The sequence below is a fragment of the Mesoplodon densirostris genome, chromosome 19 (genome assembly GCF_025265405.1).
Source record: "Mesoplodon densirostris isolate mMesDen1 chromosome 19, mMesDen1 primary haplotype, whole genome shotgun sequence".
Lineage (NCBI taxonomy): Eukaryota > Metazoa > Chordata > Mammalia > Artiodactyla > Ziphiidae > Mesoplodon > Mesoplodon densirostris.
The window spans coordinates 9,780,120-9,801,594 of record NC_082679.1 but is presented as its reverse complement, the minus strand read 5'-3'; the positions used below and the strand labels follow the sequence as shown (position 1 = coordinate 9,801,594).

The 21,475-nt window shown below is 55.7% G+C and overlaps 3 protein-coding genes across 13 annotated transcripts in view; 2 read left to right on the top strand and 1 right to left on the bottom strand.

Moving 5' to 3' along the window:
* Positions 1 to 9,779, bottom strand: part of RTN2 (reticulon 2) — a 17,113-nt gene extending 7,334 nt beyond the window's left edge. The window contains exons 1-3 of one of the 2 annotated variants that reach the window (XM_060084116.1): positions 9,707 to 9,779; positions 7,277 to 7,367; positions 4,812 to 4,913 (exon numbers count right to left, since the gene is read on the bottom strand). In XM_060084116.1, the coding sequence (XP_059940099.1) occupies positions 4,812 to 4,908 (97 nt within the window). In that variant the 5' untranslated portion in view covers positions 4,909 to 4,913; positions 7,277 to 7,367; positions 9,707 to 9,779. Of the gene's footprint in view, positions 1 to 918; positions 1,127 to 4,811; positions 4,914 to 7,276; positions 7,368 to 9,706 lie in introns of those variants that run through there. The other variant, XM_060084117.1, reaches the window with a different exon arrangement.
* Positions 2,272 to 5,879, top strand: PPM1N (protein phosphatase, Mg2+/Mn2+ dependent 1N (putative)). Of its 6 annotated transcripts, none has more exons than XM_060084121.1 (5): positions 2,272 to 3,186; positions 3,790 to 3,907; positions 3,986 to 4,091; positions 4,176 to 4,236; positions 5,513 to 5,717. In XM_060084121.1, exons 1-5 carry the CDS (start codon positions 2,272 to 2,274, stop codon positions 5,546 to 5,548), a joined length of 1,236 nt encoding a protein of 411 aa, XP_059940104.1. In that variant the 3' UTR covers positions 5,549 to 5,717. The 6 variants fall into 6 exon arrangements, with proteins under 6 accessions (XP_059940104.1, XP_059940103.1, XP_059940102.1 ...); XM_060084120.1 differs by having other exon boundaries at positions 5,427 to 5,589; XM_060084122.1 differs by having other exon boundaries at positions 2,444 to 3,186; positions 4,156 to 4,236; positions 5,513 to 5,879.
* VASP (vasodilator stimulated phosphoprotein) lies at positions 8,575 to 21,475 on the top strand. 5 transcript variants are annotated; one of them, XM_060084128.1, is made up of 13 exons: positions 8,575 to 8,909; positions 15,591 to 15,762; positions 15,836 to 16,001; positions 17,026 to 17,122; positions 17,608 to 17,657; positions 17,777 to 18,018; positions 18,167 to 18,264; positions 18,789 to 18,840; positions 19,373 to 19,406; positions 19,622 to 19,667; positions 19,821 to 19,911; positions 20,444 to 20,501; positions 20,626 to 21,475. In XM_060084128.1, the coding sequence occupies exons 1-13, from the start codon at positions 8,905 to 8,907 to the stop codon at positions 20,661 to 20,663; spliced, it is 1,149 nt and encodes a 382-aa protein (XP_059940111.1). In that variant the 5' UTR covers positions 8,575 to 8,904; the 3' UTR covers positions 20,664 to 21,475. The 5 variants fall into 5 exon arrangements, with proteins under 5 accessions (XP_059940111.1, XP_059940109.1, XP_059940112.1 ...); XM_060084126.1 differs by having other exon boundaries at positions 19,370 to 19,406; XM_060084129.1 differs by having other exon boundaries at positions 18,164 to 18,264; positions 19,370 to 19,406; positions 20,615 to 21,475.

Genomic DNA, 21,475 nt, shown 5'->3' with positions numbered 1-21,475 from the left:
TGTAAGCCCAGGTAAGGACAAGATCTTAGAATGTTGGGATGATACTCTAAAATGTTGAAATAACAAATTCTCAGAATTTTGGCATGTCGACTCCCAAGACATGCAAGTGGCTAGGTCGGCGTTGCAATCCCCAGCTGTCAGAACCATAGGGGTGTGAGACAGAGCATGTTAGACAAGGACTGTTAGAGCCCTGGGCTCAGAAACCATAAGGCTCAGGCAGGGCGTTTTCAATTATGGAATTCAGCCTCTCAGAGTTTGCTTGGGGCTTTGCCTACAGGAGATGCTCAATACGGTTTGGAGATTGAAATCAGATGCCCCCCCACCCCCACCTTGTTTCTTCAGATAGGGAATAGGAGGCCAGGAATCAGAGACCCGGAGTGGTAAAACCTAAGGACCCAGGAGTCCTAGTCCCAACCCAGGGATGGCTGTATCCCGGGGACAGGGGATTGTACAATTCGGGCGAGGTCGGGGCTGCCTCTGAGTCTGAGGAGAAAACGGAGGTGGGATGCGAAGATGGGTGATGCGGGGGGAAGGGGGGAGTCAGACCCCTCTTCTCCATCGTGGTTCTACCCCTCTATTCAAATCCCCTCACCGCTGGCTGTGGCCAGCACCAGGGCGAGGGGACAGCTCCCGGAGAGCTTCCTCATCCCCGGGCGGAGCCCCGCGGCACATTCAAGGGCCCAGAGCGCCCCCCGTCGGCTATCTCAGTGCCCCCAGCCTCTGCCCAGTCTCACTCAGGTTGTCCGGGTCAAGTCGCCCCCATCGCCGCTAGAACACGGGGGGAAGGGAGAGCTTCCTTTGTCTCCTTCGCCTCCTCCCCATCTCGGCTCTCCCGCGGCCCAGGTCGGAGGGGAAACCGGGGAGGAGCCCACCCGGGCCTCTGGGCCCCACACCAGGCCTGAGCCTCCCCCTACTCACTGCAGTGGGCGAAGACCGGCAGGACCTGCCCCATGGCCCCCCTCGGGCCTGCATCGGGACCCCCGCCCACTCCGGCCACGCCGCCCTGGGCCTGGGGCCGCGAGCGCTCATCTCCGCCGCGCCCAGGACGCCGCCGCCGCCATCCTCGCTGCCCCCTCCTCCCGGGCCGCTCCAGCAGGCGCTGCCGCCGCCGCCGCCGCCGCCGCCGCCGCCCTCGGTTCGGCTCAGCGGGGGCGGGCGGGGCCGCTGTGGGGCGACTGCAGCGCGGGGGCCGGGGGCGGGGCCAGAGAACGGGGGGCGGAACCTGAGGGAGGGCGAGGGGGAGGGGAAACACCCGGGAGGATGGAGGTAGGGCGTGGCCTTCCTAATAGAGGGGCGGAGCTAGGACCGTAGGCTACCAGTCGAGAAGGCCTGGAAGGCGGTCTGAAGGGCGGGGTCTAGACAGAAGGGCCTTTAGGGGGAGAGAAGCGGGACCGAGGGTAGCGTGAGGGGCTCCGGGAAATGATGATGAAGGAGCCTAGGCGGAGAGGATGGGGGCGTGGATCTCAGAGTGGGTTGGGGTGGAGCTAGAGGTGGCATTGAGGGGAGGGTATAAAGATTTTACCACTGAGAGGTAGAGGTATAAATCTAGATTCTCAATGGGAGTGGGAAAGGGGGCGGGAAGAAACTACTCGGAAAGTTTTGAGACAAGGGGAGGAGCTCAGACTTGGGGAGGTTTAAGCCAATTTAGAATTGTTCAGAGTTGGGCGGGGTCAGTCCGAGACTGAGGAGCTAGAGGCGTGGCCTAGAGGGAATAGGGCAGAACAATCAAGGGTGGTGGTGCTGCCCAGAAGGTGAGCTGAACCTGGAGTGAGGCGAGACGGAGAGGGGAGGAGTCGAAGTAAAAAAATTAAGCATTTAAAGCTTTTGAAACCCGGATGGGACCACTGATGCGCGCAGAGGTTGAACAGAGTCGGGCTGGGGAGCCGAAGCCCAGTGTTGTGTTGAGAGTACGGATTCTAGAGATTGATGCCTGTAACACTGCTTACTTCTGTGACTCAGTTTCCTCTTCGGTAAATTGGAGATGATGATGTATAACAGTGTGTAGCTCATAGTAAATGCTGGTTTGGTGCTATTATCTTTTTTTTCCCTGACCCAGACCCCAAACCTCACTTTGAAGGTGCGGAAGAGAGGAGAACGAAGAGTTCAATCCCTTCCAGTGACTCGACTTGAGTGCAAGTCAAGGGCATAGGAAGGAGATTTAGGTGGTTTAAAATTTCACAGTGCAGAGGATTAGTGGAGGTGACGGGGGTGGGGTGGCGGGGCTGTTAGCAGGTGCAGAGGGTGGAGCTTTCCTGATCCCCAGGCTGAAGGATGGCGGCTCTTGCCCGCCTGCTGGAACGTCTCCTCTGGCCAGCTCGCAAGCAAGAGGGGGTGGAGGAGGCAGAGGAGAGGCGCAGCTCTCCCGACGGGCCTCAGTCCCTCCTGGACGCGCCGCGATGCGCCCAGCGGCCGCACGGGGGTGCGGCGGCGTCTTGGGGCTTGAGCTTCGGGGCGAGCGCAGTGCAAGGGTGGCGCGCACACATGGAGGACGCGCATTGCGCTTGGCTTGAGCTACCCGGGCTGGGCCCGGGCTGGGCTTTCTTCGCGGTCCTCGACGGCCACGGTGGGACGAGAGCCGCCCTCTTCGGTGCGCGCCACCTGCCGGGCTACGTGCTCGAGGCGCTGGGCCCAGCGCCCCGCGAGCCCGAGGGCGTGTGCGAAGCATTGCGCCGCGCCTTTCTGAGCGCAGACGCACGCCTGCGCGCGCTCTGGCCCCGCGGCGAGCCGGGAGGCTCCACCGCCTTGGCGTTGCTGGTTTCCCCGCACTTTCTGTACCTGGCGCACTGCGGTGACTCCCGCGCGGTGCTGAGTCGCGCCGGCGCCGTGGCCTTCACCACCGAAGACCATCGGCCCCTCCGTCCCCGGGAACGCGAGCGCATCTATGACGCGGGCGGCACCATCAGCCGCCGGCGCCTCGAGGGCTCTCTGGCAGTGTCCCGAGCACTGGGAGACTTTGCCTACAAAGAGGCTCCGGGAAGGCCCCCTGAACTGCAGCTTGTTTCCGCGGAGCCTGAAGTGACCGCCCTGGCACGCCGAGCAGAGGACGAATTCATGCTCCTGGCCTCTGATGGCGTGTGGGACGCGATGTCTGGCTCTGCCCTGGCGGGACTGGTGGCTTCTCGCCTCTGCTTGGGCTTGGCCCCAGAGCTTCTCTGCGCGCAGCTGTTGGACACGTGTCTTTGCAAGGTCCTGGGGGCGGGGCTTGAGATCTTAGAGGGAAGAACCTAAGGGATTTAGGGGGGAGGAGCTTTGATGCAGGGGCGAGAGTAATACTAGAAAAGGAGAGGTGGGACTCCAAATAGGGGACGGGGCCTGCTGGAACGGGGCAGGGCCAAAATGTGCAGGGAGCGGAGACTGAGGGAAGCCTTGAGACAAGGCGGAAGAGTTGTAGTTCTCGAAAGATAAGTGGGAGGGATTTACGAGAAAGGGCGTGGTCTTTTGGAATGGGACAGCCCTTAGACCTAAAGATGGGTCCTGAGGTGTGACTAGTGGCAGAAGGAAGAACAGCTCAACAGCAGAGTGGGAGGAGCTTTGGAAAAGGGGAGTGGCTCTGTTTAATTGGGTGGTGCTAGGACAGTGAGAGGGCATGGTCTAAGGAATTGGTCCTTGTGAGAGGCCTGGTTTAGACTGGCAGAAGGGTGGGACTTTAGAGATATGGGCATAACCAGATTGAGAAGGGGGCACTAGAGCAAGGGGAGTGTTGGGAAGCTCCGTTTCCTAGGGCATGGAGCCCTGTGCTGGGGCATTCAACCGTGGTCCACCAGGCTCTCTTTTCTCTGCCTTCTCCAGGGCAGCCTGGACAACATGACCTGCATCCTGGTCTGCTTCCCGGGGGCCCCCAGGCCTTGTGAGGAGGCCATCAGGAAGGAGCTAGTGCTGGACGCAGCCCTGGGACGCAGGGTCGCAGGTGAGCAGGCGCCAGGAGCCCGGCGGAAGGGGTGGTCAGCAAGCAGGGTAACTCCCACAATCCCTGCCTCCTTCTCAGAGCTGTGTGCCTTTGGCCAGGAGCCCCCCAGCTTGAACACAGTTTTCAGGACTCTGGCCTCTGAGGACATCCCGGATTTACCTCCTGGGGGAGGGCTCCACTGCAAGTGAGTTGGGGTGGGGTGGGGTGGAATGGGAGGGCCGGTGGGAGGAGGAGGGTCCCCTCCTGAGGGCCTTCCTTTGTTCTCCAGGGCCACAGTCATCGCTGACGCTTACTCTCAGGTCTGCCAGGCCTCAGGAGGGCGCTGGGTGGTAAGGACCCTGTGTTCTTGAATGTTTCTCTTAGAAGCATGTAATTCAGCCCCCCCTCCCCCCCATGCCACCTCTTTAAGTGATGGGGAAATTGAGGCCAGAGGGGACAGGGACTTACCTGATATAGTAATAAACTCTCACACCTGGTCCTGAAGAATTGTGCTAGGCATGATGGTTGGTGGGGAAGGGGAGCGGGTGGTGGTGATGCAGAAGCAGAGGAAAAGAGACTGTGCTTCTCCTCCAAGAAATGTGCCCCCTACATTGCTCTGTGAAGCCCCACCATCCCAAGCACCACCCCCTCCATCCAGAAATAAGGCAGAAAAATTCAAGGAATGTTGATGACCAATACCAAGGGCTGACTGCACTGCAGAGACCACCAGGACATCTCTGGAGGGTGGTCCAGGTCTTAGAGGAGAGAGGTTGTGAATTGGGCCCAGATAGCCTATTTAGAGATGTCCAAGGAGGTGGTGAGTGGAGCCACATAAACTAAGGTATGGGGTGGGGGACTGGAAGGAAATGTGAGGGAGGAAACCAGTAAGGCCTTTGCAGGGCAGAGAACGGAGTTGGGTTATTACCAGTCGGGGCCCGGTGGGGGGGAGTTGATGGTTTCTCAGCAGCAGAAAGGAGGTCTTTGTCAGGATTCTTTTGAGTTGTAAGTGACAGAAACCCCATTCAACCTGGGAAGACAAACCAGGGAGTTTACTGGGCCATGTAATTGAAGAGTACAGGGACTTAAGGCATGACTGCATCCAGTTGTCAGATGATGTCATCAGGAACTGTCTTAGTTTTCCTTTCTCTGAGTTGGCTTCATTCCCAGGCAGGGTCTCCACATGAGGTAGCAGAGAGTTGCTACTCCATGCTCACATCCCAGAAGCCTAACATCCCCAGTGGGGAGAGCATGCCAGTTTCCCAGTAGTTGCAGCTGTGCTTCCAGAGCTGGTTCTCATTGGCCACACTGGGTCATGTGCCTGACCAGTCTCTGTGTCTCTGATTGGCCAGGCTGGGGTCACAGGCCCATCCTCTAGCGCTTGGCCTTGGGGTCCCCTCCACCCAAAACTGAGGAAATGAGAGATAGGGAATGCTGGTTCCTCAAAGGAAAAACAGGAGCGGTGCTTCCAGAATACAGGGGAGTAAATGCTGAGGGGCAAGAAGGGGTTCCGCTTCACCATCTTCCACATTTTGTGTTACAGATGGGGCAGAATGGGGCTGAGAAGCCCACTGGCACCCATTCAAGCTCTGCCTTGGACTTGGAGGCCTGACAGCTGTCATCCTTTAGGGACCCTCTGCCCAGCTGGGGCCTCAATGGAATTAAGGAAGAAAACTCCCCTTCCCCAGCTATGCAGACCAGCGAAAGGAAGAGAAACCAATGGAGGAACACCAGAATGTTTATTTCCCTTTCTCCTACTTCCCTCTCATAAGACAGAAAGTCTTATGAGAGGGGAAATTCCGCCCACCAGCTAGACCCCCCAAAAAAACCCAAACCTCAAAACCCCAAGATCAAATGTCTTTGAAATATTTAGAGTTGAATGGACCCTGAAAATCACCCAGTTCAATAACCTTCTCTTCCCTTCCTATTTTCCATCTGTTTGGCGGGGAGGTAGGGGAAAGTTTTTATCATTAAATTTTAATTACATAATTCAAAATACATTTTTCTTGTGGAAAAAACCCCGCACGCATTATTTGCCCAGTCATTTGGCAAATACGTATGGGGCACCTGCTATGTGCAAGGCCCTGCTCAGGCCATCAACCTGGCAGACCCACTGAGGTTCCTGCCCCCGGAACCTCCTAGTGTGTGGGGTGGAGTGGGGGGGGGGGACAGCAAACAAGGGAACCCATAAATAAGGTCATCTCAGGCACTGAGAAGTGTCTCAAGGAAAATGAAACTGGGGGACGTGATAAGAAAATGTCTTAGGGGAGCTATGCTGGTTTTTTTACATTGTTATTTTTTGAATGGGTGGTAATTTCACTCGGTTTGAAATTCAAAGGGCACAAAATGGTATACAATGAAGTCTCTCTCCAACCCTCACCCACTGCCACTCCATTTTCCACCTGGGGATGGTTGCTTTAGACGGGGGTCAGTGAAGACCTCTGAGGAGGGGACAACTGAGCAGGAACCTAACAGAGAACTCGCCAGCCATGCAAAAACCCCAGGGAAGAGGGTCCCAAGGCAGAGGGAACAGCCAGTGTGAAAGCCTAGAGGCAGGATTGAACTCGGCATTTTCAAGATGAGGCTTGAGATTATGACCATCATACTCTCCACGATCCCATTCTGTGTCCTACTGGTAACGCCTGCAGTGAGTTTGGAGTGGATTTTTCAAGACCTTTTATTGGGCATGTACACACATGTATATGGTACCTTAGATGTCTCCTTGATTTTTTTCATACCCTGTGTATCATTTGGCAATTTGTTTCCTTTGACTCAATAATGTGTTGGAAACTTCTTTCATGCCACTTACACACCTCACTCTTTTTAGCTGCTACTCAGCACTTCAGACAAGAGATGTGCAATGGTTTCACCATCCGTCATCCTCTTGATGGGTATTTAGGTTGTTTCCAATTTCTTGCCGTTACGTCACTGCTGCCGTAAAGATCCTTGATCAGGCTCCTGTGTACATATGCAAGAGTTTCTCTAGTGCAGGGGTCTTGCTACCTGTTTTGTACAGCACTTGAGCTAAGAATGGTTTTTACATTTTTAAAGGGTTGTAAAAAAATACGCAAAAGAGGCCCTATGTTTAATATGCCTAAAATATTTACTATTTGGACATTTATAGAAAAAGTTTGCTGACTATAGTGCAGGTGGCACACAGAAGCACCACCCCTCCCATTTCACAGATGGGAAAGCTGAGACCCAGAGAGGAGAAAGGACTTGCCCATGGTCACAAAGAACTGGGGTTTTCATGCAGTTGGATAAATGTAAATGTGTGTTGAGCTGCTGTTCTGGGCCTGGCTGGGTTAGTAAGGCCCAGAAATTGATTAAGTCTACTTCTGTCCCCAAAGAACTCAGTCTGAGGAGACACACAGAGAAACAATTATAACCTACCATAGATCAGGGTTCAAGGTCTCCCAGAGTTGGGTGGAGAAGGGGAGAGGATTACTCCATTCTTCAGAGAAGAATTAATGTCAGAGCATGCCTAGAAGAATGAGGTGAAGGAGATCAGGACGGCACCCAGCAGCGGATTCCTCTTGGAAAAAAAAAGGCTGGGAATCTTGATTCCCTCACCTAGTCAGCTGGGCCCCAAGAGTTGTTTTACACTCATAACTTGCACCACTGGAGTCCTGGTGGCTCAGGCAAGAGGGCTATAGCCCAGATTTACTTCCTGCCTCCAGGCCTCAATTCATCCATTTCTAAATGTCGAACTGACTGCCCAGGTTCCTGTCCCAGCCTAAGGCACCTGACCCAGGCCAGGTGGCGCTCTATGAGAGGGGCGTGATCATATTGGTGACGTCGCGTAGGGCGGAGTCTGCAGGACCAGTGGCGGAAGCCTGGGAGGGTGTTGGGACTCAGCCCGAATCTGGCGCGTGGGGGGAGGGGGCTCCCGGGATCCGGCATAGGGAGGGTCCCCCACCTCCGTTCCCTCGGATTGCTGGATGATCCCACCATCCTCCGCAGACGAAACTGAGTCACGGCGGGGCGTGCGTGGAGAGGGGACAAGGGGCCTTATTCACACAGGGACTGGGAGTCCCATTCCCACCGAGGTCCAGCGCCGCACCCCCCCCATAGCCCTCCCCCCCCCCGCCTCGCCCCACACACACCCTGCGGCTGTGAGTCAGCGGCCAGCCGCGCCCCCTCGGCCCACTTCCTCCTCACCTTCCCAGGGCGGGCGGAGGTGGGGGGCAGTGAGAGGGATGGGCCCCCTCCCCACCCATTCCGCTCTTCGGCGGGGGAGGGGGTTCGCCCCTTAGGAATCCCTCATAAATTGGTGGAGAGAGACGTTGAGGGCTCCGAAGGCAGGATTTAAGGGACAAAATTTGAGAGAATCTTATGCTTGACCAGAAGGTCCTCTTCGCCCCCCCCCAAACTGAGTAGAATGTAAAGAAATGGAGAAGTCGATGGGGAGGGTGAGAAGAAATTGTGCCCCCATTGATATTCCCCTAAGAATTTCCATCGTGGGAGAGAACGAAGGATCAAGGAAGGATCCCTTCCCCTCCAACAAACTTCCCCTCTGATTTGGGGGGGTGACCCGCAGAGTGCATCGCTATGCAGTAACGTTGGGGAAGAGGGAAATAGCGGAAGTCTAAGGTTCCGCGTTGCCCTTTTAAGCGCCCTCCACCCCCCTCAACCTCACCGCCTTGAGGTGTCCGCGGCCCCTTTAAGGCGCAGGGCATTATGGGTGCGGGGAGTGGAATTTTGGAACGAAATGTAGCGGAGAGAAGTACAGTAGTAAGAGTAACATTGTAGCCGCCGCCGGCCGAGGGGGCGCGCCGGGGAGGGGACGCCGCACCCCCTTTCTGCTGCCGGGACCCCCGATCAGAGCCCCCGAGAGAGGAGGCGCCCGAGGACCCGCCCCGGCTCTGTCCACGTTCCCCCCAGGAAGCCGGACTCTATGGGGCGGGACCCTGGGGGAGACTGAGCAGAACCTGGAGCCAGCCCTGAACCCCTGAACCTCAAGCCAGGGGCGCCCCGGGAGCACCTACCCCGTGGGCGCTCCGCCCGCCCGCCAAGCAGCCATGAGGTGAGCCTCGAACTGCCTTCAGACCCTTCCCCGCCCGGCGCGAGCTCCCGCCCCGCCTTTGTCCCCCTCCCCCCAGCTTGCTCCGGGCTGGTATTTGGGGACCGGGCACTGGGAGCCTCGGATTTGAGGCCGAGCCCCCTTGGACGAGCTCCAAATATTGACCACTTCCCCTTGACTCTCAAGGCTCCGCGTGGTGCCGGTGAGGTTCACCCGGGAGCCCTCAGATATGGGGGCGCTCCAAGGACTCCCGAATTTTTAAAAGACTTTTTCAGAGGACCTTCAAGTTGGCATATACTCCCCGCAGGGAGGCCAGGATTTAGGCAGGGCTCAGACTCCCCCCAGATCTCAACCCGGCCCCTAGAGGGATTGTGGGGGCCCGGTTTGGGGGGTCCTTGGGACCTGGAAGAGAGATTGAGACGTAGACTTTGGTTTTCGGGGGTCCCCTTTTACGTGGCGCTGGAAAAAGTCTTCCCAAGAGTGACCTTGCTCCTTAACTTCGTGGGTACTTAACCCCTTAAATTTGGGGGGCTCATCCTCCTGTGGAGGAGGTTGGTGTGGACAGATCCACGGACCCAGACGCAGCCTCCAGGGTCTGGCTGGGACTCCCCTCCCCCGCCGCTCCCCACCCACAATTTGCTTAAAACAGGCTGTGCCTAGGACCGAGCGAGCGCTCTGGGCCGAGGGCGGCTCCCCGGCCCCGGGCCAGAAGGGCGGCCCCTCTCCCCAACCTGCGCGGCCCTGTGGAGGGAGGGGGCACGGCAGCCGGGGGAAGGGGGGCCTTTGTCTTCCTGACTCACCTGTCGAGACAGCTGGTGTGGGGAGGGGCCGGCAAAGAGCGCCGTGGGCCGGCTGCTTTCCCCACCGCGGCGCCTCCCCCTTCTCTCAACACCGCCCCCCCTTCCCCAGCAGTCCCGAGTTGTGCGGTTGGAGGAGGGGGCGTTGCAAAGCTTCAAGGTCATAGCCCTCTCGCCAAGGGACCCAGGCTTCCCAGAGAGTTCCAGCTATCTTCCCAGGAATTTAATCCTGGGGGGGGCCGAAGGGACCCAGGGATTTTGTCTCCCGGGCCTCCCTCAAAACTCCTGGGCTCACCTGAGGGCGGGGCCCGTGCGGCTGGGGGACCCGACTAGCCCCCCCTTATTCTCCCTTTCCCCTGGCCCCCCATAATCTCTCCCTTGAGGCCTGAGCCTGACAATACTATCTCCCTTCCTCTACGCTCTCAGAGACTTCCTGCCCCAAAGCCCCCAGCTCAAGGGGGAGGCCCCTGGGGGCGGCTGGGGATTAACCCCCTGGCGCCCACATCCTCCCATATTCCCCATACCCCTGCCCTCTGACATAGGGTGGCATTCCTTTTTACGGTCAGTAGAGAATCCCCCTCGCACATTTGTTCCTTCTGCTGTAAAGGGATTGCTGGAAAATTTGGAGCAAGGGGGCACCCACAGACACCCACAAGACTTCCTGCCTACCCTTTCCCCCATTATAGCAACATCCCTTCAAGGTCTGCCCAGGAGAGGGGGCGGTTTTCGGGAGTCAGGCTCTCTTCCTTCACCTTCTTCCTGGGGGGCTCTCCTCTCCCACTGCCCCCCAGCCCCGCCCCCCCCCCCCCCCGCCGCGTTTCCGGTCCCAGGCGCGGTGGAAGGCGGATGGCGGATGTCCGAGTTAGTGCTGCTTCACTCACTGAGACCGTAAAAGGGCAGGAGCAATGTCTGGGCCAGCCTCCCCGCCCCCAGTCCCCGAGGCCCTGGCCCTCCCACAAGGCCCCCCTACTGCTGGCCACGACCAAACCTCCCACCTCCTGGGAGGTGGGCAGAAGTCGAGCTGATGCCTGTCTCACCAGAGGGTTACTCCCACCTCCCGAGGGGTCTTCCCTTCTGATGGCCACACCCGACTTACTGGGCTGTGCCCCTTCTCCCAGGACAGCTAGGAAGGATTCAGAAAGACCCATGGCCTTGTCTGGGGGCAGCTGGGGAAACTGAGGCTCAAAGAGAGAAAGGCCTGGCCCAAGATCCCTCAGAAATTCCTAAGCAGTATTGAGGGAGGGGAGGGGGATGGGATCCTCTGATTTCTGGCTGATTTGGCTGGGGACAGTCTTGGGGGCAGTTGGAAGAGAGGATGTTAAGATGGAAAATTACAAGATACAGTTCCTTTTCTCCCAGTTTGACAAATATTTGTTGAGTGTCTGCTGTGTCCGGGACTCTGAGCTGGAATTCTGGGAAGTGGGGCAGAGGTCTGAGAATCTCAGGGCAGAAGGGACTCAAGAAGTGTTTGGTTCATTTCTTTCCTCTTCCAATAATAGTAATTATTATTGTTGTTTTTATTTTTTTTTAAATAATGAGAGACCATTTGATCAAGCATCTACTTTGTGCCAGGCACTGTACTAGGTGCCTGATTCAATTTAATCCTCACAGCAATTCTAAGAGATTGATACTATTAGGACCGTCCCCCTTCCCCAGATGGGAAAACTGAGGCACAGAGAAATTAAGTAAATTGCCTATTAAAGTCAGATTAGAAGTGGGCAAGCCTGAATTTGAACCCAGGCCTCTTTCCAGAGTATTATACTATTAGAGAAAAAGGAAAATCAAACCTTTAGTGGCCTTAAAAAAAAAATACAAGTAATGTGCTTAAGATAATGCTGATAAACAAAAAGGAACCCAGTTACCTTCCTAATCACTTATGGGGAACTGAGGCCTGTCAGGGAGGAAGGACTAGAGTGAACCCATACAAGCCCTGCAGACCCTACATCTGAGTTTCTATCCAGGGTTTCTTCAAAGATTTGTAGTTTGGAAAGGTTGTGTGTGCCTGGGGCTTTGGGGGGTGGATCACAAGTTTTTCGGTTTAAGGGGCTATAGGATGAAGGGGTGAAAGGAGGGGCAAGCCTCTAATATAGAAGGTTTGAGTAAACCAGAGTGACTATGTTTGATTGCCTCCCGTGATGAGAAGCTCTCTCCCTCCTATATTGCCTCTCAGCTCCCTCATATGGATCCTCTGCCAAATTCCAAGTCCTGTGCTTAGGGCGTTTCTTATCTCTTTTAGTCCTTACCACACAGCGAGGGGGTGACTTGAACCTTCTTTTATCTACCACATGCTAGAGTTTTCCAGAATGGGAGTACTTGTGGGAGAGTTCTGGGCTGGTTGGGGATTAAGGCTCTCATGTCAAATTGAGGGTATGAGACCCCCAGAGACCACTGGAATTAGGCAGACCCCATTTCCATCTCACTCCCTGCTTCCTGGCTGTGGGATTTTTCCATTCTAGCTTTTTGCCTGGTTTATAGTTTTATTTTTTGAACTTAAGTAATGAATTAGTTTTTTATAGGTAATACCAGCCCATGTTAAAACAAAATGAAAAGAAAAGTCATAATTAAGCAATTCAAGAAGGTAAACGGTACAAAATGTCCACTTCCTGCCTGCCTCCTCAGGCCCCCAGGTCCCCAGTGCCTCAGAGGCAGCCACGGTTAGTCTCCTGAGAAGCAGCCTCTGCATATATCACCACTCTGTGTGCAGAGGTATTTATATCCTCCCCACCTTTAAAAAAAAAAAAAAAAAAACTGATACACACCACTTTATACCTTTCCTTAAAAAAAAAAAAAATCAGCTTAGCTGTTTTCTCATCTTTAAATGAGGTTAAGAACATTGGTGGTGGTCGTGGGGGAACTTGGGTTCAAATATGAGCCCCTCTGCTTGTTTGCTGCGTGACCTGGGATAACTGTCTTCACCTCTCTGTGGCCACAGTTCCTCATCTGTAAAAAGGGTGAGCACCAGAGTCCATCTCATGAGGTCATTGCAAGGTTCACTGTGGAAATTGCAGCTCAGTACCTAGAACAATGTCTGGTACACGGGCTAACCAATAAATGTCAGCTGCCATTGTTAAAAACTTTTCCTTTTTTACAGATGGCTAATTTAACAACTCTTGGATACCTACTGTGTCCTAGGCATGATTCTAGGTTCTGAGGATACAGCAGAAAGGACAAAACAGAAAGGACAAAAATCCCTGCCCTCATGGTCCTGACCTTTTGGTAGGGGAGACAGGGATCTGTCAGGCAGGGATCAGGTGCTATGAAACGTGGGACATGCAATGAGAGGGAGAGGAGCTTTTCCAGATAGGGTAGTCAGGGAGGGCTTCTTGGAAGAGGTGTCAGCTAAGCGGCGACCTGAAGGAGGTGGAAATCCAGGATGAGGGAGAACAAGAGCACCAGCCTGCGGTGGGAATGTGTCTGGCACGTTGAAGGAGCAGCACGGAGGCCAGTGGGGCTGGAACAGCAAGCTGGGGGGAAGGAAGGGATGAGATCAGAGATCACACAGATCACGAAGGCCCTGGAGAGAACTTGGCCAGAATAAAAATTCTGTGGGAGCTGCCACGGAAGCTTCCAAGAAGAGGAGGGGCACGATCTGACTTGTGTTTTAACAGGATCCTTTTGCTGTAATGGGGACACCACAGCCTGGAGGGGGGCAAGACCAGTCTGGGGTCATTCTGCAGACATCCAGCTCTCTGGCCAGTCCAGAGACTCAGCAGGGCAGGGCCGCTTGGGAGAGCAAAGTGCAGCCAGGGTTGGTTAGCAACGAAGGCCCCGGGCACCTGGGCAGAGTCTGCCCTGGGTGTGGGTGGCAGGTGTGGGCGAGGCCTTAACTCTGCCCTGCCAGGGGCAGTGGAAGCCAGAAAGAGCCCCTGAGGCTGCACCTGTCTGGAAACAGCACCTGGTGTTTGGGTTGGGCCCACACAGTCCCCGGTGGTTAGGATTGTGGACTTGGGTTCAAACCCTCGCTGTGCTACTTACTAGCTGCGTGACCACAGGCGAGTCACGCAACGTTTCTGGGCCTCTGTTTGCAGTCCTTGCAGAATGAGGATGAAATAGCCCATCTAGAAGGGCTGCAGTGAGAATAAAATGAGAGACTCTGAGGAAAGGGCTTAGGGCATCTGAGCAGCTGAAGTGCCTGATAAGAAGGAGGTGCCCCAATTATGTAAACCTGGGGGGAGGGTCTGGGGGCTCAGCTTCCTGGCCTAGGGACCCGGATCTGGGTCTGCTGAGGGGCTTTCCCTGCCTTGTCTTTTGTCAGTGTTATGCGCCAGCCCCCAGCCCTGGTAGAGACAGAGCCATTGTGGGGTATAATTTCTCTCCCCGGAAACCTCTGACCACTTCCTCTTTTCAGGAAAAAGGCCGGTGGGGGTGGGGACCAGTGTTTCCCCCTGGCTTGTGTGTGACCTTGGGCAAGTCACTTCCTGTCTGGGTGCCTGAGTTTCCCCACTCTGGGGAGGAGGGCATTGAACCTCCCCAGAAGGACTGGTAGGGGGTGGGAGGGATGTGGCTGTCCAGGGACCCAGTGGTACCTGTTCAGGGTGCCCGTGGAAAGGATGCTGACAGTTACTCAGCACTCAGTACATGCCAGGCACCATGCCAAGCACTTTACATGTCCAGACTCATCTACTTCTCCCACTGCCCTGGGGGAGGTGGGGTCTGTCATTTCCCCAGTCTGCAAGCAAGGAAGATGCCTTCTCTCATGTGGGAAGGCTGCTTGCCTGAGTCATATGGAGTAGGTGGCCCAACGGGAATTTGAACCTACATCTGTGGATATCAGATCCTGAACCCTGAACCAGTTTACTGACCCCCTCCCCCCAAAGCTAAGTCAGATGTCACCTCCTCCAGGAAGTCTCTGATCCCCAGGCTGGGGCAGGCACTCCTTCTGGGCACCCAGGCCTGGTCTTGAATTATCACTATCTGGGGACAGGACAGATCACTGTGATGCTCTCCTGCTGGAGGGTGGGGCCGGGGCTGTCTGGGTCCCTGCCTGACATGGAGCAGGGAGTGTCCACTGATGGCCGTTGGCGCCAGGGGGGCCGGAGGGATGGGATGAGCAGCAGGAAGTGGAAGAGCCTGAGATCTAGCCTTGGTCCCCAACTTGCTGCAAGCTTCACCCTTCCCCTCCCTGAGCCTCAGCTTCCTCCTCCAGAGTGGGGAGAGGTGGTTGGGGGAAGGGGGGGCTCCGAGCACCCCAGCGGAGATGGGGAAACAGGCTCCAAGGGCACCAGGCAGGGGCTGGTTCCCAGTACTGCTCAGAGCTCCTGCCCCGCCCCTTCCATCCGCTTCTCCCCGGCCCCCTCCTCCAGCTGTCACTCTGCATCTCTCTGCCTCAGTCTCTCTGTCCATCTCTTTGTCTTTTTCCACCTGCCTGTATCTCCATTTCTGTATCTCTCTGCTCCCTGCCTTTCCATCTGTTTCCCCCCACTACTCCTCTGTCTGTCTGTCTTTCAGTCTGTCTCCGCTTTGTCGGTGTGATTCCTTTCTCAGCTCTCTCTGCATCAGTCTGTATGTTTGTCTCTTCCAGTCTGTCTGACTCTTCCTCTTCCTGTCTTCTTTCCCCCCATCTGACTGTCTCTTTCCTTGTCTGTCTCACATCCCCTGTTTGTCTCTTTGTCTGACTCTCCCAGTCTGTCTGTCTCTCTGTCCCGTCTGTCTTTTCTCTCCCAGTCTCCCTGTCTGGGTCTCTTCGAGGGTCTGTCCCCAGCCCTCTCTCCCCGTCTGCCTGTCTTCCTCTGCCTCTCCATGGGTCCCTCTTCCTCTCACACTGTCTTTGTGTCTTCAAATCTCCCAGGGGGGCCCAGATGGAGAAGGTGACCGGCCCCTGGAGGAAGGGTGCCAGGCTCCCTTCCTCAGCTAACTGGCCTCTCTCCCCTTTCCTCCCTCCGGGCAGTGAGACGGTTGTCTGCTCCAGCCGGGCCACTGTGATGCTCTATGATGACAGCAACAAGCGATGGCTGCCTGCTGGCACGGGCCCCCAGGCCTTCAGCCGCGTCCAGATCTATCACAACCCCACTGCCAACTCCTTCCGGGTGGTCGGCCGGAAGATGCAGCCAGACCAGCAGGTGAGGCTTCCCTCCCCGCCCCTTCTGCCCGCTGCACCCCACCACTCCTCACCCACATTTCCCCCCCTGCCAGGTGGTCATCAACTGTGCCATCGTCCGGGGTGTCAAGTATAACCAGGCCACCCCCAACTTCCACCAGTGGCGTGACGCCCGCCAGGTCTGGGGCCTCAACTTCGGCAGCAAGGAGGATGCAACCCAGTTTGCCGCCGGCATGGCCAGCGCCCTAGAGGCATTGGAAGGTTAGAGAGAGTGGGCAGGGGACCACTGAGCCCTGCCGTGTGGCCTGGGGCCGCCACTTTACCACCTGGCCTCAGTTTACTCATCTGAAAATGGGGCCAATTCACAACTTCTGTGGAGAATTATGATGAGGATTTTGTGGGTTCCTGTGTGCCCCAAGTGCACCCACATATAAAACGCATGGTTCCTAAGAGTACATTTTGCTCCAGGAATTTTTACACATGCACACTCCTGTGTGACCTCCCAGATCAAGATATAGATATTTCCAGCCTCCAGAAAGTTCCTTGTGCCCTTTCCCCAGGTAACCATTACACTGACTTATGTCATCATCGGTTAGTTTTCAGGCAACAATATTAAGAAAAAACCTCCAGTTGGTATTTCTTAAACTGGAATGTGCCCACGAATCATCTAGGAAAAACGCAGATTCCAATTCAGTTGGGTTGGCCGGGGCCCGAGCCTCTGTACTTCTAACAAGCTCCCTGGTGACGCCAAGGCTACCGGTCCATAAACAGTACACTTTGAGGAGCGAGGCTTTAGGTGACGGCTGTGCATCTGGGGTCACAAATCACCAAATGGCGGAGGTGTTTGCTTCCTGGAGCGGCTTCAGTGCTAGTGGGGAGGGGCTTGCTTGTCCGAGGCACAGGAAAATACATGGGAGCCAGAGGCCTGAGTGGGGGTGAGGAAGAGGCTCTCAGCCTTTCCTGGGTCTTCAGGTGGGGCAGTCTGAGCGGCTGTGACAGGTGCGTTAAGAGCCTGGATGCTGGAGTGGGCCTGAATTCAAGTCTTGTTCCTGCAAATTCGGGTCTGCAGGACTTGGGGCAAGTGGCTCCCCTCTCTGGGCCTTTGCTGTCCCGCCTGTGACCTGGGCATCCTCCCAGCACCAACCTCACATCAGCTCAGTCAGGGGAAGCTCGTGCGGACCCCTCATGGCAGAGTCCCTGGGAGGCCCAGGAGAGCCGAGGGAACGTGCCGAGGGGTGGCGCTGGCTTCCCGGGTGACTCAGCAGCCTTTACTCTCACCTTCCAGGAGGTGGGCCTCCGCCCCCGCCGGCACCGCCTACAGCACCTCCCACCTGGTCTGTCCAGAACGGCCCCTCCCCAGAGGAGATGGAGCAACAGAAAAGGTGGGGCCAGTCCCTGGGTGGGGAACCTTACTGCTGCCGGAGTTCTAGGTTGTTCCAGAACCCCTGACTCCTAGAGTTCAAACCTCTCCAACTTGCAGTTTTCAGAATGTTCTAACTCCCAGGGGACTAGAAATGGCCATCTTTCAGAAACCCCCTACCTCCTGGAGTTTGAAAAACTCCTGACACCCAGAGTTGCAGAACCCCCTGACCCTTCAAATCCTGGTCCCCCGGATTCCCAGAGTCCGGAATTTGGTGGTCTAAGGGGTCTTGGGTGTTCTGTAACCCTGGTGTTCTTGACAGTCTGATGACTAGATGGCTCGCCTCTTGCTCTGTCCTCCCCCTGCAACCCTTTCCTGGCCCCTGGGGAATGGAGGACACGAGTGGGGCTTAGGAGCCAGCCTGGCCGGAGACCTCTGAGGGGCGATCCGGGAAGTTGCTGCCCAGCCTGGGGCTCTCAGTGATGGTAGCTCGCCTTCCCTCCCCAGGCAGCAGCAGTCGGAGCTCATGGAGCGGGAACGCAGGGTCTCCAACGCAGGTGACTGCTCGAATGGCCTCCGGGCTCGGGTGACCACCCCAGAGGAGGGGGTGGGCCAGCCGGACAACAGAGAATAAGGCTTCTCTCTCAGCACCCCTCCTTTTTCGTGTTTCTTACAGGAGGTCCACCTGCTCCCCTAGCTGGGGGACCACCGCCGCCACCAGGACCTCCCCCTCCTCCGGGTCCCCCCCCACCCCCTGGTCTCTCCTCCTCGGGGATCTCTGCTGGGGGGCATGGAGCAGGGGGAGGCCCACCCCCTGCACCCCCTCTCCCTACAGCACAAGGCCCCAGTGGTGGAGGGACTGGGGCCCCCGGCCTGGCCGCAGCCATTGCCGGAGCCAAACTCAGGAAAGTCAGCAAGGTGAGGGGGCAGGCATGGCGGGTGTGGGGTGACGGGGCCTGATATTATAATGGGATGAGGCCAGAGTTGCCTGGGAGCCTCACAGGAGGGCTGGAAGGCCAGGAGGCCCGCCCATAAAGCCCCCACCTCTTTATAATTTCTCCAGCAGGAGGAGGCCTCAGGGGGGCCCTTGGCCCCCAAAGTTGAGAGCAGTCGAAGCACGGGCGGGGGGCTCATGGAAGAGATGAATGCCATGCTGGCCCGGAGGTGAGCCTGAGCCTGGAGCCCTCAATAGCCGCAGAAAGCCCTTGGAACACACCCCTCAGACCAGCAATTATCACCTGGAGATTCCTGTTCAGTAGGGCCGGGTTGGGGGAGGGCTCAGATTCCCAGTTAGTTGGTTTCTTTGGGTGAAAGTTCGCCCTTTGATAGCCAGGTTTGGGATATAATGGTGGGGGTTGCATTCTCCTGAGATGGCTGAGGTTTGCAACCACCCAGGTAGCCTCTGGAATGTTCTAAACCCCAGAATTCTAGGACCTTAGGAGATCCTGCCTCAGAACCTGGGAACTCCGCCCTTAGAATTGTGTGACTCCCAAACATGGGAATCGGAAAGCCCCACCCCAGTTCGAGAGCAGCACTCTCTTTAACTTCTAAAACTACAATTTTCTTAGCCTTGACAAACTCCAGAAGTCTGCACGCTAGAATCCACCTTTCCAGAGCTCTGAGGAAGGGAATTGTTGAGTGGCTGAGGGAGGGCTGAAGCCATCTGTTTTTGCCTTTCTCTCTTACAGAAGGAAAGCCACACAGGTTGGGGAGAAAACCGCCAAGGATGAATCTGCCAATGTGAGTCAGGGGCTCTTCCGTCCATATACCCCTTAGGATGTACCGTTTGCGTAGGAATATTGGGGAGGGGGCTGTGATAGGGATGGGCTAGGTTTGAAGGTGGAGGAGGAAAATGAGCAGAGGTGCGGCGTCGGGGGGATGGGGGGCTGGCTCATGACAGTGTCTTTTTTTTTTAATTTATTTATTTATTTTTGGCTGTGTTGGGTCTTTGTTGCTGCCCCCGGGCTTTCTCTAGTTGTGCCGAGCGGGGGCTACTCTTGGTGGCGGTGCGCAGGCTTCTCATTGCCGTGGCTTCTCTTGTCGCGGAGCACGGGCTTCAGTAGTTGTGGCTCATGGGCTCAATAGCTGTGGCTTTCGGGCTCTAGAGTGCAGGCTCAGTAGTTGTGGCACACGGGCTTAGTTGCTCCGTGGCACGTGCGTTCTTCCCGGACCAGGGCTCAAACCCGTGTTCCCTGCATTGGCAGGTGGATTCTTAACCACTGCGCCACCAGGGAAGCCCTTGGCTCATGACAGTTTTATTTCCCACCAGCAGGAGGAGCCAGAGGCCAGAGTCCCAGCCCACAGTGGTGAGTGAGAGCCCAGTCTATCACAGGAACTACAAGTCCCAGGATGCCCGCTTCTCACATATAACACACCTTGATGGGAGAGTCTGTACAACAATGCTGGGGATTGTAGTCTCCTGAGATGGTTCTTTGAACAGGGGCTGATGAGGCTCGGGGAGAAAGATTGAGGCAGGGCATTCCTTGTCCCTGATCTTTTTGATTTATTGCCTGTCCCCCAGAATCTGTGCGGAGACCCTGGGAGAAGAACAGCACAACCTTGCCAAGGTGGGCCATCAATACTGGGGCCCCACCCCCCAAAATAGTTGAATTTGCCAAATTTGTAGGGAGGAACACAGTGTGACCCCTGGAATGGGAGGCAGGGGAGGCAGACCCTCTCTCTAACCTCATTTCCGCCCCAAACCACACCAACTCTCCCAGGATGAAGTCATCTTCTTCAGTGACCACTTCCGAGGCCCAACCCTCTACGCCCAGCTCCAGTGATGAGTCAGACCTGGAGAGGGTGAAACAGGTAGCTTGGGGAAAGGACTGGGAGTGAGGTCCAGGGGATAGAAAGGAGATCTGGGTCAGACTCTGCCACTGACCTGCCATGTGACTCTAGAAAAGGCCTTGGGAACCTCAGTTTTCCAGTCTGAGAAATGGAGAGATTGGATCATGTCAGGGATGACACAGACACCATAACCATCTTATCCAGTGCCCATGACAGATCTTACTAATCTTATCACTGGACTCACTCCTGTTGAGTACCCAGAATCCTCTTCAGTACACTGGCCCCAGACATTTATCACCAATTGGAGGTGGCAGGAGACTGCAATGTATTTGCCAGCCTTGGTACTGGATGTTCTCCAGTACTTTCCTTCTGGCTCCAAGGATCCAGAATTCTCCCCTAGAATTCTCACTTTGTGGCCTTGCCAGTGATGTCATGGTGTGTGTGTAATAGGGGTCTTGAACCTCCTTCCTTTGGCCCCTCAGTCATTAAGAAAGGGGGGATTCGCTTTTGCAAGTCCAAGTACCCTTCCTGATTGGTACCCCATCATTTTCAGGAGCTTCTGGAAGAGGTGAGGAAGGAACTGCAGAAAGTGAAAGAGGAAATAATTGAAGGTGAGGTGGTTTTTTATTTTAAACATTTATTTATTTTGGAGGCATCATGTCCCTTGGAAAGCCCTGTTTTGGAAGGGAAGGGGGAAGAAGCTCTGCCCCTGACCTCTGCCCAGTTTCCTTCCAGCCTTTGTCCAGGAGCTGAGGAAGCGGGGCTCCCCCTGACCACAGGGCCCCAGAAGATGCAGTTTCTCCTTTCCGCACACGCCCTCCGCCTGTCACCCTGCTTTCCCTGCCTCGACTTGACTTGGAATTGGCTGAAGACTACACAGGAATGCGTCTTCCCCACTCCCTATCTTACTTGGAAAATTCCAAGGGGGTGTGGCTTCCCTGGCACCATGCCCACACCCATACTGGCTGCTGATTGGCTGGGGAGGCCCCCACCCTTTGCTCCCTTTGGTCCTTCCCCTCTGCCATCCCCTTGGGGCTGGTTCCTCTGCTGGGGATGTACCAATTAACCCCACAGTAAGGGGGAAGGAAGGTGGGAATTTCACATTCCCTTGTTCTAGATTCACTTTAACGCTTAATGCCTTTGAAGTTTTGTTTTTTAAGAAAAAAAAGTATATATATATATTTAGGTTTGGGGGGGAGGAAATGTTTTTTCTCTTTGGTTTTGATAAAATGGGATGTGGGGAGTTTTTAAATGCTGTGCCCCTGGCTTGTCCCACTTGGGACAGCTATTTAAGGGGGGTTGTCCCATCAGGCTGGGGGCACCTCCCCCCACCCCAGGGACCTCCCTTCCCTCTGGCTCCTTCCCCTTTTCTATGAGGAATTAAGATGCTGTAACTTTTTGGAACCTCAGTTTTTTGGTTTTTTATTTCGGTAGGTTTTGGGGTCCAGGCCATTTTTACCCCCTGGGGAAAAAAAGATGAGGGGGAAAGGAAAAGGGGAGGAAACCTCCCCTCTCCCACCTTCACCTTTAGCTTCTTGAAAATGGGCCCCTGTGGAATAAATCTGCCAGTTTTTATAAATGCTAA